The 16,438-nt window shown below is 38.9% G+C and overlaps 2 protein-coding genes across 3 annotated transcripts in view; one reads left to right on the forward strand and one right to left on the reverse strand.

Moving 5' to 3' along the window:
- The first annotated feature begins 2,505 nt into the window (after positions 1–2,505).
- Positions 2,506–16,438, forward strand: part of LOC134663161 (metallophosphoesterase 1 homolog) — a 40,916-nt gene continuing 26,983 nt past the window's right edge. The window contains exons 1-7 of one of the 2 annotated variants that reach the window (XM_063519511.1): positions 2,506–2,709; positions 2,786–2,972; positions 4,050–4,191; positions 4,582–4,748; positions 5,568–5,647; positions 5,723–6,001; positions 6,726–6,880. In XM_063519511.1, the coding sequence (XP_063375581.1) occupies positions 2,611–2,709; positions 2,786–2,972; positions 4,050–4,191; positions 4,582–4,748; positions 5,568–5,647; positions 5,723–6,001; positions 6,726–6,863 (1,092 nt within the window). In that variant the 5' untranslated portion in view covers positions 2,506–2,610 and the 3' untranslated portion in view covers positions 6,864–6,880. Of the gene's footprint in view, positions 2,710–2,785; positions 2,973–4,049; positions 4,192–4,581; positions 4,749–5,567; positions 5,648–5,722; positions 6,002–6,725; positions 7,018–16,438 lie in introns of those variants that run through there. The other variant, XM_063519510.1, reaches the window with a different exon arrangement.
- On the reverse strand, positions 7,771–16,156 carry LOC134663160 (protein naked cuticle homolog). Its single transcript, XM_063519509.1, has 5 exons — positions 15,710–16,156; positions 10,436–10,635; positions 9,720–9,830; positions 9,140–9,591; positions 7,771–8,336 (listed from the first exon to the last, which is right to left on the reverse strand). Exons 1-5 carry the CDS (start codon positions 15,822–15,824, stop codon positions 7,964–7,966), a joined length of 1,251 nt encoding a protein of 416 aa, XP_063375579.1. The 5' UTR covers positions 15,825–16,156; the 3' UTR covers positions 7,771–7,963.

Consider the following 16,438-nt stretch of genomic DNA (forward strand, 5'->3'; position numbering starts at 1 on the left):
GTAGTTATTTTTTTCGCATTACTAATGTTAAGAGGCTGTCAACACCCAGTGTCCTGTGTTGTTTTTCCTACTGATTTTTAGCATTAGAAAAAAGGTAAACAATCTTGATGTGTCTTTTAATTGAAAATCATGTTTTAAAAATAAGTCACGGCAAATATGTAACAATTATGAATCTAATACGATAATTTATATTCTTCTGCCTTCATAAGTATAAGTTACTGATTTTTAAAAAGTGTTTTTCAATTAAAAGACATGTCAAGATCGCTTACCTTCTTTCTAATGCTAAAAAAACGAACTATATATTCATTACATTTCAAAGACCGTGGCCGTACTCGATTCATGATTGAACGAAATCGGCTCGATAGAAAAAAATTCAAAGATTGGTCCTAAAATCACCAACGTTTCTGTCTTTTTTTTCACTTTGGGTTGGGTCTGCAAATAAAATCACATTTTCAATATTACACAAATAATCCACATTTTTTTCTAGGTATTGACAGCCTCTTAATCTAAGATCGAAGGAAAGGAAACACGTGGTTTGAATCTTTTCCTCGCAAATATTTTGTAAAACCCTTTGACTGTACCTATTTTAATACGTACATATCTAATAATTTTTAATAAACGAGGCTAACACTATCTTAATATTTTACTAGCGACCCGCCCCGGCTTCGCACGGGTTAACAAATTATACACCTAAATCTTCCTCAAGAATCACTCTACTGATAGGTGAAAGGCGCATGAAAATCCGTTCAGTAGTTTTTGAGTTTATCGCGAACATACAAACAACAGACAGATGAGGCGGGGGACTTTGTTTTATAAGGTGTAAATGATGTATTGGACTATCCGAAAGGGGTCATCCATAAATTACGTCATAAGCCCTCTCCAGCCTATGTGCGTGAATCTCGGGCGAACTGCGGGCTCGATTTCACTGACTGAAAGTCGAAGGCCTGGTAAGGTGTGCGAAATGTTTTAAAGCTATAACAGACGGGGGTACCGGATCGGATAGAAGGTGGTCCGCTGTCGTTTGTTAAGGTCATAGGTTAAGGTGTTCTCATGTTCTGATATTCGCCAGGTGCGAAGTCGGTGGAGGGGGAAGTGGCGCTGATCGTCACAAACACAGGTAATCTTATGGAATGTCCGCCATTAGAGACAAACCAAAGAAAGTCTGCAGCGCAATAATTTGACATCGAATTAAAAAACTACATATGGCAATGTTTTTAAGCAGTCAGTAAACGTCATGCACTATGGTATGTGTTTGTCAAAATCGTTTAAATATTCATTGTGTTTTGTGATGAACGGAATAAACATGGTGAAACCTTACAAAACCGGCGTGCGGGAGTTACTTTTCCGCATGACGAATAATTTTACACTTGTAAAAAGTCAGCACGAGGCGATTCAAGCTGAAAAACGACAATGTTTACAAAATTTGGAGTTGATGACGGGTAAGTGGAATGAAACATCTTAATACTTCACCATATGTACCTACTTAGATAATATAATATTGGTTTAGACAAAGGTTTCACAGCAAATTGAACACACCTAATAGGTATAGGCATACTTATGAACTTCCTCTAACATTTCGAGAAACTCATTGGTACTAGCCGGGTTTTGAGCTCGAACCCACAACCTCCATGCTTATGCTCACGGCATGGGTAATTGGGTACCTACTAGTTAAAGCTAAAATTAATTTTTAATATATGTTTATTGTTTTAATGGTTTATTTCGTTTTTCCGAAAACTTTAGTTCGCAAATTGCGGGCAATTTCTCTGTCAATCTAATTACGCCTTAATGGGAGTAAAAGAGAAAGATGCTCGCATATTGAGAACTTCGGTGTTCGCGGTAGGCCCTCTGTACCTATTTACCGCCGTCGCGGATATTACAAAAGCTTATTAATTTTGATGAAGCCAAATGTCACATTCTCCCAATATTATTTATCAATATTAGTATATGTCTACATATTAATAGTGACATCTATTGTTGGAATGAAATTTATTTTACCATAAAAATTAAGCTGTGCATACAGCTTAATTTTTTCATAGACGGTAAATATGGTAGAAATTTCACAAGTATCAAGACTATTTAATCCATTTTCTGTGGTGTTGTCGCATACTGATTTTTAAAAACTACTTTTAATCTAGCGCTGCAGACTTTCTTTGGTTTGTCTCTAGTACTAGCGGCAGCCGCTTGAACTAATTTTACTCCATAAGATTTAACGTAGAAAGTCTGCCAAAATGAGGGCAGCACCAGTCGTGCACCTAGCGAATACGTGAGAGAGAAAGAGATATTGAGTATTGTATTCTTTGAAGATATATCCCAAATATATCCTTACCTGATGAAGGTCCGGTACGTCCGTCTGTCGTAGCTTTAAAGTAGTACAATTTTTTATGTGGTCACCCTCACTCATCGAATGACATTGACGCTGTCAATGTCAATCACACTCAGTTTGTCCGTGGGCTTTCCAACCGTGAACCGTGAACTAAAAGAAAATATTAACTTTTATTTTGAGATAAGATAAAGTTTAAAAGATATATATGTTGCTTAAAACTGATAAACTTCACGAGATGTATCGAAGCAATCATTTTTTCTGTGTAATCGGTAGAAATCGTTAGTATAATGCGGCGTATAACTAAGAAATTGTTAACATTTTCTATCGGCATATTGTTTGTTGTCATTTATTGCGAATTTCTTATTTATTATGTTGTTACAGCACAGGTGAGTGCTTTTGTTGACGGTTTTATTCTGTTTTAACATATAGAGGCAATTTTACAGTGTTTGGTTTCTTTTTCAGTGTTCTTGGCCAAAATTATTTACATCAGGAAGTCCTGATGAATTAAAGGCTTTAGTCATAGCGGACACGCACTTATTGGGCCCATACAGGGGCCATTGGCTTGATAAATGGAGACGAGAATGGCAGATGCATCAAGCTTTTCAGTCTATAATGACTATACATCAACCAGATGCAGTATTTATATTAGGTTGGTTTTTAATTTAAATATAAAAACACAAGATTTCACTAGGGTTAAGTTATTACTATGGTAATTTTAATTAATATTGTAATGATGTAATCACATCACTTTTCAGGCTCATACTAGTTTTTGGATTTTGAGAAATTGATAATTTGGAGTTAAAAATTTCAGGATGTTAAGATCTATCAAACATATAAATGATGGGCCTGGCCATAAAAATTGGAAAATAACATTGAACAAAAATTGTAGTGTAATAAACAGGAAACTAACAAATGTAAGACACATAGAATATTTACAGTACCTTTCCTGTCATGTTATGGGGTTGGCAACTTTCAAAGGTTTGAGTACCAGCATAGGTTTTTCCCTGTATCCTGGTTAAACCTATATGCTGGTGCCAACGGTAAAGAGGCCAACCCCATTGTAGATGTCTTAGTACCTGTTAGTTTTGTGTTGCTACCTTTGGTAGACAATGCTAGTAATAATAACATATATCTCCCTTACATCTCATTAAAGTGTCAAAAGGGCCTCTGTGTGTTGGCTTCGGCTCTGCGCATGACTCCCAAATGTCTGGAACACAATTGAAGGGATGTTTACAAAAACAACATAACTTGACTACACTGGTTGACACCTGAAACGATTAACAATGTTCTTAAAAAAGTGTCAACCACTCTAAGCAGTTATGTTGTTTTTGTAAACACCCCTTCAATTCTTCCATGATGGGTAAAGACGTATAAAATAAAATAACATGATAAACAAATAAATAACAAAATAAACTTCTATAAATAGGTCAATGGGCATTAATTTATTTAATCGTTTGGCTACTAAAACTGGTCGCTTAGTCATTACCATGTCCTTACTAACAAAATATTTGTGGAATTATAGATAATAATTAAGTACTATGATTTAATATCTAGCTTTTTCACCCAACAGGCTGCATATACAATGGGCATTATGAGTATGGATTAATATTTTGTGCTATAAACTTAAAATAAATAATTAAATATACATATTATGTAGGTACTAATACAGCTTTGTATAGGAAAATGTTAGCGCTTATCTCTGAGATTGATCGTTCTTGGTTTGCAGGCGATCTTTTTGATGAAGGTGAATGGACCAATGAGAAACAATTTCAAGACTATGTGAAAAGGTTCCACAAATTATTCCCAGTTGATGATGGTGTAACCATGCAGGTTATAGTAGGAAACCATGATATAGGATTTCATCATAAGTATGTTTCTTGTTTCTTACCTATTAAATTAAAACTAATAATCTAAGACAGTGGTTCCCAAAGTTGATTGGGTCCTGACCCACCTAACAAAAACTGCCAATTTCGGGACCCACACCTTGGCCGCCTTAAATAGGGAGCATGAAATATTACATCTGTTGAATTATGTTGACGATTAACCCCATCCGTCCGCATGTCATCTTATGTTTCAGGGCCTACTCAAATTTCGCTTGGGTCACATACTTTGGGAAATGCTGACCCAAGATGTTTTTGTTTGTTAATGTTTATTGTAGACATAACATACCATTAATGTTCATGTAAAATTGATACAAAGTAAAACCTCAAACAATTCCTTTAAAATATTCCCACATGTGTTTTTTTTTTATGTTTCAGCATTCGGCTTGGTTCTGCAGAACGATTTTTCAAGGCACTCAATACGTCTTCAGTAAAACTTGTTACAATAAAGGGCAGTCATTTCATCATCGTAAATTCAATGGCAATGGAAGGCGACTCATGTCATTTATGCAGGGAAGCTAGGTTTTCTTTAGACAAAATAGCAAGTAAGTTGTTAAAACGTAAAAAAAAAATAACGGGTTGCACTCAGGGTGTGCCGCAGAAGTGAAAACTCAATCACTATTGCAAAATGTCTGCAGCACTATGTATAATTGAGGTTAACGACATCTAGCGTTATTTCGTCGCATTACTTGAAACCCCTAAGCACATCACTGTTAGTACTCGAGTTATATTAATACCAGCTAGAGGGAAACTCACTAGATGGCATTTAAATCAATAAAGAAAAACTCAATGATATTGAAGTAACAGTTTTTCGATCAGGTCACGTGTCCGTCTTACGGTCACGTGACACCTGTTACGAGTTTAACATTTTTGCCCCATCACAAAAAGTGCACAGCGCCGCTAAAGAAGTTTTCACTTCAAAAATTATTTTATTTTATTCGTCATACTCGTAACTCCGGTACTAATTGGGCGTTTTATGTAGATATTTAGATAACCAGATTACATAGGCTAAATTGTAGTTCATGATTAACGTGCCTTACCAGCAAACCAAATTCTTAGAAGAGCAAAATAGATGCTTACCATAACACATTCATTACCACCCAGCTAAACAAGAAATCCGCGCCAGGCCACAAAAAATTCTTCATATAGGTAAAGATGTAGTACGTGGGTCATACTGAAAGTTTCTGGATTCTGATATACGAGAAAACTTATTTTTTCTAAGTGGCCAGTCCAGGAATTTTCAGTATGACCTAAGTACCACGATCCCGACTATCGGGTCTTCCGGCCTGGGCTCAACGGCTCTTTTTGCCTTTCACAATAATTGTGTAGTTAGGTACCTACTAACTACTTACTTTTTTTTGTAGAGTCACTGGGATGCTCAAAAAGTCCAAGTGAGTGCACTGAAATTCCAAATTTCACCTATAGTCAACCAATACTTATGCAAGTATGTATTACTTATATACATATTAGGTATATAGTAACTTCTGATTGCAATAAAAAAATAATGCCCCTTTTCCAGCACTTCCCTTTATTTAGAACATCAGACGCACAATGTAAAGAACCAGATGCTCCACCTTTGCCGTTAAGACATAAAAGATTCAGGAATAAAATAGATGCCTTATCACGGGAGGCAACAGAGTACCTTACAAGAAAGTTCAAGCCGCGAGCGGTGTTCGGCGGGCACACCCACCATGGGTGTTTAGTGCATCATAAGGACGATAGAAAAGACATCGATTTTTATGAATATTCTGTCCCATCTTTTTCATGGAGGAACAGACCCGACCCTAAATATATGCTGGTATGTGATTTCGACTTGTTTATACTATGTGAAGCTTAAATTTCAGGAACTTTACGCTTTTGATTTGATTACTTTGGGATGAAATGAGAAAAAAACGGCGTTACCTTTAAACCTCATTTTTCATGACTTGCGTCCTTTCTCTTTCATGGAGCACCAAACCTGGCCCTAGTATACATATGCTAGTACTTATTTCGTCGACCTTTACGTAGTCCTTTACTCAATTGGGGGGCATTAAGAAATAATAAGTTTATGGCAAACGTTTCATTTTGGTACAAGTTTTTACTGACTGTACTTTTCTTACTACAGGCCAAAGGCAACTAATACTCATCGAGACAATTCCAAACACCAGTTAGTTCCTAGGTCACCACATGTCTCCATCATGTCATCTCATTGTATGGTACTAGTTTCATTTAACAAGAGACGGTGTTTACTGGATACCATAGACTAGGAATCCTCTAGACGGAGTTTAGAGCAATTATTTCATGTAACCGATGCTGCCAAAAATACGGGGGTGATTGATTGGTCCGTTCAAAGACACGGACCAATCACGGCACGGGATTGACTCGAAGATGGAGTAAAACTACCGTATAAGTGGCAGAGGGGGTAGCGTTACTATGCTCAGTCTAGAGGATATCTTGTCTGTGCTGGATACACTTAACCAACCTACACAGTTTACAATAAATAAATTAAGTACTTATTTACTTACCAATCTTTTTGTTTTTAGGTCACTATATCCCCGCATTCCTACGCAGTAAACAAATGTGGTTTACCAAAAGAAACAACCATTGCGGTGACTGCGGTGATTCTCGTCTTTGCAGTGTCTTATTACACATTCAAGATGAGATTGATTGGACGGAGTTAAAAAGGCGACTGAATAAGGTGGGACCACTATAGTTATTTATTATTATAATACTTGTAATTAATTTAGGTATGAAATGAAATTAATTTGTACGTCATTCAAATCTCATTTTATGGTTATATTTTATATTTGACAATAAATATTTTGACAAGATCGAGCACTTTGTACACTATACACCTTACATTAACAAACTGAACATACTATAGAACTTCAATTCAAGTAAGTTCTTCAAGTTGCAATACATGTTAGTTCCAAATTATCACAAAATAACTTATGCTAAAGTTAGGATTCAGCTGATTTTAATTATGTACTAAGAAGTAAAGGAGGTAGATAAGATGCAACAATTTGAAGAGATTCATTGATTACTTAGAAAAATAAATACTGGTACAGGTAATTGAAGTGCATAACTAGAGCATTAGTCTCGTTCAAAAATGCATTTTACTAGCAAGTGCGAGAGACACCCACAAGCTTAAGTACCAAACAGTCATTTTGATATTAGACTAATCTTAACAAGATCGCGCGTATCGTACATTTTGTCTTTAATACTAAACTTAGTCTTACTTAGGCAAAGTAAACGCGCTCTCGAAATGTAACGTCTAAACCTATTCGTATTATAACGATCCAATAAACTTTAGTCTTTAGAGCATCTAACACTTAAAACTAAAATCAGTCGGTCAACTCGAAAATGAGTCGTTTAAAAAGGTACATAATCTACTGAGCATTGATAACTAGCAACTAAATTACTCCAAAGAGCAATAAAAGCTTAGGAATACCACCTATTTTTAAGGCACCTTTTCGTATAAATGTCACTGACGTCTTACATTTATTACGAATAAATGAATGAATATATGATGATTTTCTCCGTTTACAATTTATAAGTTTTCACCACAGTAATAGTTTTTCACATAAAATTATACACCAACTTTAGTAAATACTGATTATTGACTACACCGTTATTCGAGTAAATTAACTACCCTTACTATCATGTTCATTGACAATAGTCACGTACATTCACCACTACAACACTTGGTAACTCACTATTCATTTGTTCCACGAAACATTTAACAAGCTATGAGGACAACATGGTCGTCCATAGCACAGTTCTATAAAAATATTATCTGTAGTACTCTGGGTTGTTGTGATGTCTGCAGTTGGGTGGGTAGGTCGTGGGAGCGGGATCGAGGGTGCGCGTGGCCCCGCTGCGACCGCGGAGTTTGCGTTTGCGCTTGCTTTTGATGGAAACCAGTGTGCGCATGCCTCGCAGACGAGCATATGACTGCATGGAGATACCGATCGTATCGGCACAAGTTGGAATCGCCTCCGCACGCCAGGTCCAAATATCCATGTCCAGATTTATCAGACTTGCTGGTGTGGAATGTTTTAGTCGGCTTCTCGCTGATCGTGTACGATCTGTTCCGAAGCTTTTGATATTTCATTGTTATCTCTTCCTCATTGGCAACGGATTCACAGGGCTTTCTGTGAACAACAAACAATAATGTTTTAACTCAAAACACTAAAACGTAAGCAACCCTCAATCAATAGATTCGCTAAAATGTTGTACTTATATTAAGTAACTAGAGACCCGCCCGGCTTCGCACGGGTTAACAAATTATACATAAACCTTCCTCTTGAATCACTATCTATTTAAAAAAAACCGGCCAAGTGCAAGTCGGACTCGCTTTCCAAGGGTTCCGTACATTAACTCCGACTCACGCTTGACTGCACATTTCTAATAGGTTTTTCTGTCATCTATAGGTAAAGAACTATTTTGTGTATTTTTTTCAAAATTTTAGACCCAGCAGTTTCGGAGATAAGGGGGGGGAGGGAATGGTAATTTTTTGCCTATTTTCTTGAATTACTGCTAAACTATTTATCCTAAAATTATTAAAAAAATATATTTGAGATTCTTACAATGAATTCTTTCATTTGATATGTAACACGTTATAGTTTGAAAAACTTGATTTTTTTTATTTTCTCATTTACCCCCCAAAATTCCTCCATATTTAAAATTCATTTATTTACGTTATACGTCCATCTTTGGATCACAAACTTACATATGTGTGCCAAATTTCAACTTAATTGGTCCAGTAGTTTCGGAGAAAATAGGCTGACAGACGGACGGACAGACAGACACACGAGTGATCCTATTAGGGTTCCGTTTTTTCCTTTTGAGGTACGGAACCCTATCGTAGTTTTAGAGATCTAAGCATACATACAGACAGACAGACAGGGAAGCGACTTTGTTTTATACTATGTAGTGATTCACTTTGAATACTAACCTCGAGGATTGAAAACTCAGATGGTTCTTTTCCATGTTAGCCTGGATGATTTCAAACAGTTCACGTCTTTGTAAACTGCCGGAGCGTTTTTTCATGTGTTTGCGTTCGCGATGTTCCTTGCGGTGGTAGCGGTGAGTCCTAGTGGGTTGAGGGGGCGGCGGGCGTTGCAATGGTCTACGGTCGTCTGAACACGACGATTTTGATGAAAGGTCGTCATCTGGAGATCTCTCTCTGTGCTCTTCCTCGCTTTGCTCATGTTCTTCGGGTAGATTCGTCGTCGTGGCCTCTCTTCTACGTCTTCTTCGGCCTTCCCGCCTGTCCCTATGGGTGCGAGCATTACCATCTTCAGGTACGACTGTTAATCGTACTTGTATTGTCTTTGAGCCATAGTGGGGGACCGTGACCGATTTCCCGATTGACTCGTATATCGTAGACACAATGCCAGCTATATCCTGTAACCATAAATTAAGCGTTTTAGATTACCATTAATTATAAATGACAACTTAATTGTTGCAAAGTAATTTATTATCTTCCGCATTTTAATAAATCATGGCATTCGTGATTGACAGTGAATACATACATCCTTAGTCATGCGTCCGTGCCCGTCAAGATCGTAGAGAGTGAAGGAGAACTGAACTGGTTTTTGTTTCGACGATTCTGGATGCTGCAGCTCGACGTCACACGTCAATTCCTAAAACGACAAACAGGTTAAGTTACTATAAGCCACCAAGAGGTTTACTTAGCAAGGAATGTATATGCTTATAAATTGGCGGTGCGATATCAACGCTACATTTATGAATGGACTGAAGATAACCGGCGGCGCCGGCGCGCTCCGCGTGTCGTTGGACAATGACGACGGCGTTCTTATCTCACGCTTCAAAAGGAAACTAGCCGCGCCTTTAAGATCATTCGGATATTATGCCAAGGAGATTGTTTGGCTCGCGTTGGGTCTTGCCTTACCTACAAAGAATGCTACAGATATCAGAATACAAGGGATATAAATGGTTTGTGGTATCGCGTATCAATTTTCTGCACAAAACGACTAGGTACTAACCTGCATCAATAAACGCTGTTGTTGACATATACTAGTGTGTGATCGTTGTTTGGAAACAATATTTCAGTAAAGGCAAGCTGTGTAGATTGTACCTACTTACATGTTTTTTCAAGTCGCAAGTCGGGTTGATGGATGTTCGAGTAAGCGTCGTGTTCCGATGCGGTCGTATCTGTTTGACGGTGGCACTCGGCGAGTATTACTCGGATATTTTGCATTTAGTTCCGCGAGGAGACAGTTCTTACCTCAAATCTCAGTCTTGGCTTGTCTTCGCTCTGAACAGGTGGTGGTGTTGGGGGTTTTGGTTGGTGATGTCGGTGCGGCGGCGGCGTGGCCGGCTGCAAGAGCGCCCGTGCCTCGCTCGGCAAAAGGTCCGGCGGTGCTGAGCATTGCGAGGCTGCTCGACCGACAAGCTCCTCCGTGTCTGTCCGCTCGCTTTCGCCGACTGGAATAAGGAAAACATATGATTGTAGTATTCAACCTGGAACTCTGCTGACTTTGGTGTATTGGAATTTGTTTTATTCTTTATTAGAACAACATTTCCTGTTAAGCAAAAAAAAACATCATATATGCCGATAGACGTAAATATGATGTTTTGACGACCTGTCTGGCCTAGTGGGTAGTGACACTAGTGGCCCTGCCTATGAAGCCGATGGTCCTGGGTTCAAATCAGGGATGTTGCGAGCATCCGCATCCGCATCCGCAACCGCGGAACTTCCGCAATATTTTCAACATCCGCATCTGCATCCGCATCCGCATAAAATCGATGCGGAGCTTATGCGGATGCGGATGTCGAACAAGTCGGTACAGGAACGTCTTAGCGGCGGCGTAAGTGCTGGGTAATTTCGTCATTACCTATAACGAAATCGTCTAGATCCAGAAAAGTAGGCCAAGTTACTGTTTATTAAATACATAACGCACCTATATTCTTGCTCAAATACTAAACGTTTCGGTTTTTTTTTAATAAAAAAATACTAAAAATTTAATATTTGACGTTTTCTAAGTACCTAAGCATGACATCCGCATCCGCATCCGCGGATGTGAGCCATTAAATATCCGCATCCGCATCCGCGGATGTCAAAAAATCTGCATCCGCAACATCCCTGGTTCAAATCCCAGTAAAGGCATTTATATGTGTGATGACCATGGATATTTATTCCCGAGTCTTGGGTGTTTTAAACCCCCTTATTCATAAAACTACGAGCCTGACTTAGGTAGTTATTATTTATTGGTATGGCATTGCGAGTTATTCTATAGTTTTTTTATTAAAAAGTAAAATTGGAAGTCTAGGAACAACTGGGACTTTATTGATAAGATGAAAATATCACGGAAACGGCTTTACACGACAGCCCAAAACATTATTTAATTTGATCCTGGCAAATAAACAGTGAACTATTGAGTAACAAAAATACGGAACATCAACTAATACACACATGATAATAACGATAACTACGCGTATAATAATAACAATATATTTTGTTGTCGCTGTAACTGACCTAGGCTAGGTCAGTTACCGCGACAACAAAAATATTCCTAATCTGTTCGGCGACGTAGATATTGATATCAGGTAGAATAAACATTGACGTTCCTCGAAATCATAAAATCGTTGAAATCACAAAAAGCGATTTTATTTCAATTTATAGCTCGCAACGAATAACAAGAGCAAGAAAAATACGACACAATAATCGGTGAATGACAACGAATGGAAATACAAGGCGCCGGCGAATCTCAAAGGTTGTCTGAAGCGGCCGGGCGGGCGCGGTGGGGCCTTTATTAGATTCCTGGAAGGGCCAAGGAGCCGATCGGCCCAAATGCGAGCCACAAGACCACATCTGCCGTCTATGTTATTTTTCTCGAAAGTTAGGCCCTTTACATAATCCGCAGAGATTATTAGGATATATTTTTGACTAAGCTTTTAGCTTTGTCACTCTGGGAGGATTAGTAACTGAAGTAATGAGCGAATTATTTTAGAAAATACCATTATTATTATTGATTACTACTAGAGATTTCTTAAATATGTTGTCATTATTACTGCGGATCACATGAAGCGGATGCATTTATAATTTTATAATAAAATAACCTCAAATAATTATTTTAAGAAGAGCCGCTTTCCAGTTTGATTTTCGTATATTGACCCGCCTGTTGCTATCTCTATTGCACGCGCATAATTATATTGCTGTCAAACTCGCACAGTGAAATTGACAACCGGCACCGGCATCATGGGCGGGACAGCAATATTAGCAATAATAATTATGCGCGTGCAATAGAGATAGCAACATGCGGGTCAATGTACGAAAATCTATTTGGAAAGCGTCTCTGCTTTACTAACAGAGAATTTTTTCATTTGGCCACAGAATAAATAATAGTACTAAGTACAGAAGACTCACTCTCTAACAAAACGCGTCTGTTACGATCAGCACAGATATGGCCGCTAGGTGGCGACAGCGCCACGCGCGGCTAATGGCTTTCCCCAAAATTGGGGCCGAACCAGGCCTATGGAACTCTCCGCGCGAGCTCGGTTTTATACCTACGAATCCGTTCCCGTTCACGGTAGAAAAGCAAGCAAGGTTGCCACGCGCGCTCACGCACGCACGTCGCGTCGCCGCGCGCTCGAATATGCTAAAATGTATGCGAAAGAAATGTCTTGAACAAATAACACTACTTGTAGTGTGGATGAATGCAGAAACAACAAAACTAATAAAAAATACCGTTTTTGCTCTTCCGATAGATAGGAAAAGTAGGTAAACATTCTCAATACAAGTACTTTTGGTTTTATTTTTACGATAGTTTCAATTGTGGTTGCAAGCTACAAGGTACTTAGGCGGTATTGAATTATTGATTCATTGCGCGGTTTATAAAACGGCGTAAACACTGCGTTTACTGCAGGGAGATATGACCTTTTAAAATGTCTCGCAGCCACTCGTCGGAATGAAACGCATAAACGGAATATTGTAATTACTTATTGCAACTTATCTTGCTCATGGTTATTTTACGCTATGCTTTTATATGACCAGTTCTAATGTTAGTTTGACAATTAAAACTTATATTTGTACCTACCTAAGTAGGTAGGTATCTTATATTATTTGTAAAATCATTTCTAAGCGTCGGCAACCCTAGCGTTGCGCCGGTGCGCGGCGGCGCGTTGAAGGTTCAAGGTCATTCCATTGTATTTTAGTGTAGGTATTAAAACGGTAGGTATTTGCGTTTTCTTTGAGAGATAAGTATCTGTTCGTAAGAACTATTCAATAATCTGTGGCCGAACGGATGTACTTTTACGAGTAGCTATAGCTACCTGTACTCGTAACAAAGCGACGAAATCGCGGAGTGAGACACGCCTGATTTGGCATAACTATTATCTGATGGCGAGGTATGGCTAAAATACCACTAGCCCCTTAGACGGTGGTTATAGTGGCCGCGAAAATAGGAGAAACCTAATAACATATGTAGGTGTTCTATAAAATGTAATGGGGTTTGATGCGGTAATATCGGCACGGGCCTCAGCTGACATAGAAGTTACGGCGTATGGTTTATATGTGCGTAGTGTAGGTATTAGACTCGTAGGAAGTTTGAGAATCATATTGCTTACGTATCACAATAGTAAGCCTAGTCGGCTAGTCGACCTGCCTACGAACCAGAGGTTAAGGCACTTATACCTATTTGTTGTTGATCACGAATATTTGTTCCTGAGTTATGGATTTTATCTTTATAAGTGTGTCTATTGTCGCTTAGTACTTGTACCCATAGTACAAGCTTTGATTCGTTTGGGCCTATGTCGAGCTGTGTAAGATTGTCTCCAATAAAAAATATATGTGTGCCAAATTTCAACTTAATTGGTCCAGTAGTTTCGGAGAAAATAGGTTGTGCCAGACGGACAGACAGATGCACGAGTGATCCTATAAGGGTTCCGTTTTTTCCTTTTGAGGTACGGAATCCTAAAAACAGTCTTTCAAAGTAGCCGCCCCGTTTTTACTAGTATCCCCGTTGTACAATATAAAAAACTATTTGTTATTTTTGTTAGTTTCGATTTCACGTTTATTGTAGTAGTAGTAAACTCTTTATTGTACAAAAATACATATTAAAAAAACATACAAGTAGTGCGAAGTACAAAGGCGAACTTATCCCTATTGTTTATGTTAATTAGCCACGTGAACCTTATATACTGTTTATGTTAAAACCACTTGGTAAAAATCGTTTCGAAAATTAAAGTAGCATCCCTACACAAACATCACAACTAAGTAGTAAAACGGGGAACAACATAAAAATTTGACACTTCCGTTCCGATCTCGAGACGAGACTGCTCCTAATCGTACTTCAAAGTACACAGAAATCTCTTTGATCTTGTGTTGTATTTCATTTCGAAATATCTAGTTAGATTATAATTTCTGAAGGCGAACCTCCGTCTTTCATTTTAAATGTGCTCGTAGGCAATCACGTCAAACACGTGACGCAAGTTTGTTAATAAAGTTTTAGAAGCTAGAGCCGTGCGGCGTCGCTCATTTGATTAACTTCAAAGGGAAAACTTGAAAGCTCTTCGCCGAAGCGGAGACAATGATACCTTTTATATAAACATCAAAGAGATCGCCGCCATACGCTCACAGCTTCTCTTCTATAAAGTACAAACGTATCGGTAGACATGGCAAACAATTTATAGTTAACCCTGGCACAAAAGGCATTTTTCGGGAGATGCTCACTGCTTTTGTTGCGTCACCGTTGTCCGTGTTCTCAGTGTACGGGCAAGAGATAAACATTTCACGGTACTAAGAACTACTTTAAAGTCACGTTTCCAATAGTTTGTCTAAAAACCTTTCTACTCAGGTACTGAGAGCAGTTTTTCGTGATTGATGGCGGTAAAAAAATAAAGGGGGCTTTAGAAGGTTGTTCGGCATAATATTATGTAGAATAAGATGGAATAAGGTTGTAGAACTTGTAGACATGGGAAACGAAATAATTTTTGTTTATTTACGTCTAGATTCTAAAAGATAAATAAAATAGTTAACTTTGCTGTTGGTGGCGTTAGGATTAGGATTCATTCCAATATTTTGCTAACTCAAGCCACGTTCGGATACCTCTTCAAGTATCTACGTGTAGGTCAGGATTAAATTGTTACTTCCGTACTCTCCTAATGTTCTGTCAAAAAGTAGTATTTGCTAATTATTTAACAAGCCCGAGGTAACGTGAGAATAACATTCTAATGTCGAGTAAAGAAGTTAGCTAAAATGGTAAAACGTCGCATCGTAAAGTAGTCTACCTAAAAATCTTAAATGTGTTTAGTCCAAATATTCCGCTAATTCAGCCTGTCTCAGCGCTTTTCTGAGTACCTAATATCAATTGGTATCAACAATATAAGATTATGAAGTAGGTATGTTTGTCGCCCAAATATCGTCACTACAACGTAAATAAACAATACTTGCCAGCAAGAATTGAGCGGTCAAAGTGAGAATGGTGCCAAAGTCCTTAATCACGAGCGCCGCACGCGATACAGATTTAGCTAAACAATGTTTTGTTGAGTTAATACTTACTGCTGAATTTCTTGTATCCATTTCTAAACTTGTTGCGCCACCACTTGACGAAGTGGTGTGCCATGGGGGCGTCCGCGGCAAATGCCGGAGCTTTCAACGTCTCGTAGCACGTCATGCGCTGCGCTCACGCACGCATCCCGCACACTTCAAAAGACGCCGCTTGTTCTAAAGTTCACTAAGAATATTTTAAAATCACTGTCACAATTATCACTTTAATTCACAGCACAAAGATGAAATCGGCCGTCTTCAATCCTAATTTGATTGCCGTAAAACTTGACCTAGTTGTCCGCGTGAATGCCGGGTGTAAACATTCGTCAAACATCCACTCCGCGTGGCTGTCGTCGAGTGACTGACTGACTGAACGAACGAACGTGAACGAAACGAACTGAGTGATGGAAGAAGGGGCGCGCGGCGTGGATCGGCGCGGCGCGGTAACTGGTAAACGAGGGGTGGCGACGGAAGGGGCGAGGACGATTCTCCGCCGAGTGAGCGGCTCGGCGGAGCGGTGGCCCTACCACGGGCGTCCAGCGGAGTAAGGGCGAACGCGGGTTCTGTGTTCGTACCTCAACAATACACATTTTCTTCAGATTTTACGCTGGCATTCAGTACCTAAAACTTGAAACAGAGCTTAATCGGGTGTCAGACTTACACTGGTCGGGATGAGTCGGTAGACGTTGGGAAAAGGGCACAGCTGCGAGAAGCGGTTCGGCTTCTGAGCGTGACGACGAT

This window comes from Cydia amplana, chromosome 4 (assembly GCF_948474715.1).
Source record: "Cydia amplana chromosome 4, ilCydAmpl1.1, whole genome shotgun sequence".
NCBI classification, from domain to species: Eukaryota; Metazoa; Arthropoda; class Insecta; order Lepidoptera; family Tortricidae; genus Cydia; species Cydia amplana.

Coding starts and splice junctions, on each gene's coding strand:
- LOC134663160 (XM_063519509.1), bottom strand. CDS start 15,824: ATGACGTGCTACGAGACGTTGAAAGCTCCGGCATTTGCCGCGGACGCC. Junction 10,636..15,709: donor TGGATACAAGAAATTCAGCA/GTAAGTATTAAC, acceptor TCCTTATTCCAG/TCGGCGAAAGCGAGCGGACA. Junction 9,831..10,435: donor AGCCAAGACTGAGATTTGAG/GTAAGAACTGTC, acceptor TTGTCGTTTTAG/GAATTGACGTGTGACGTCGA.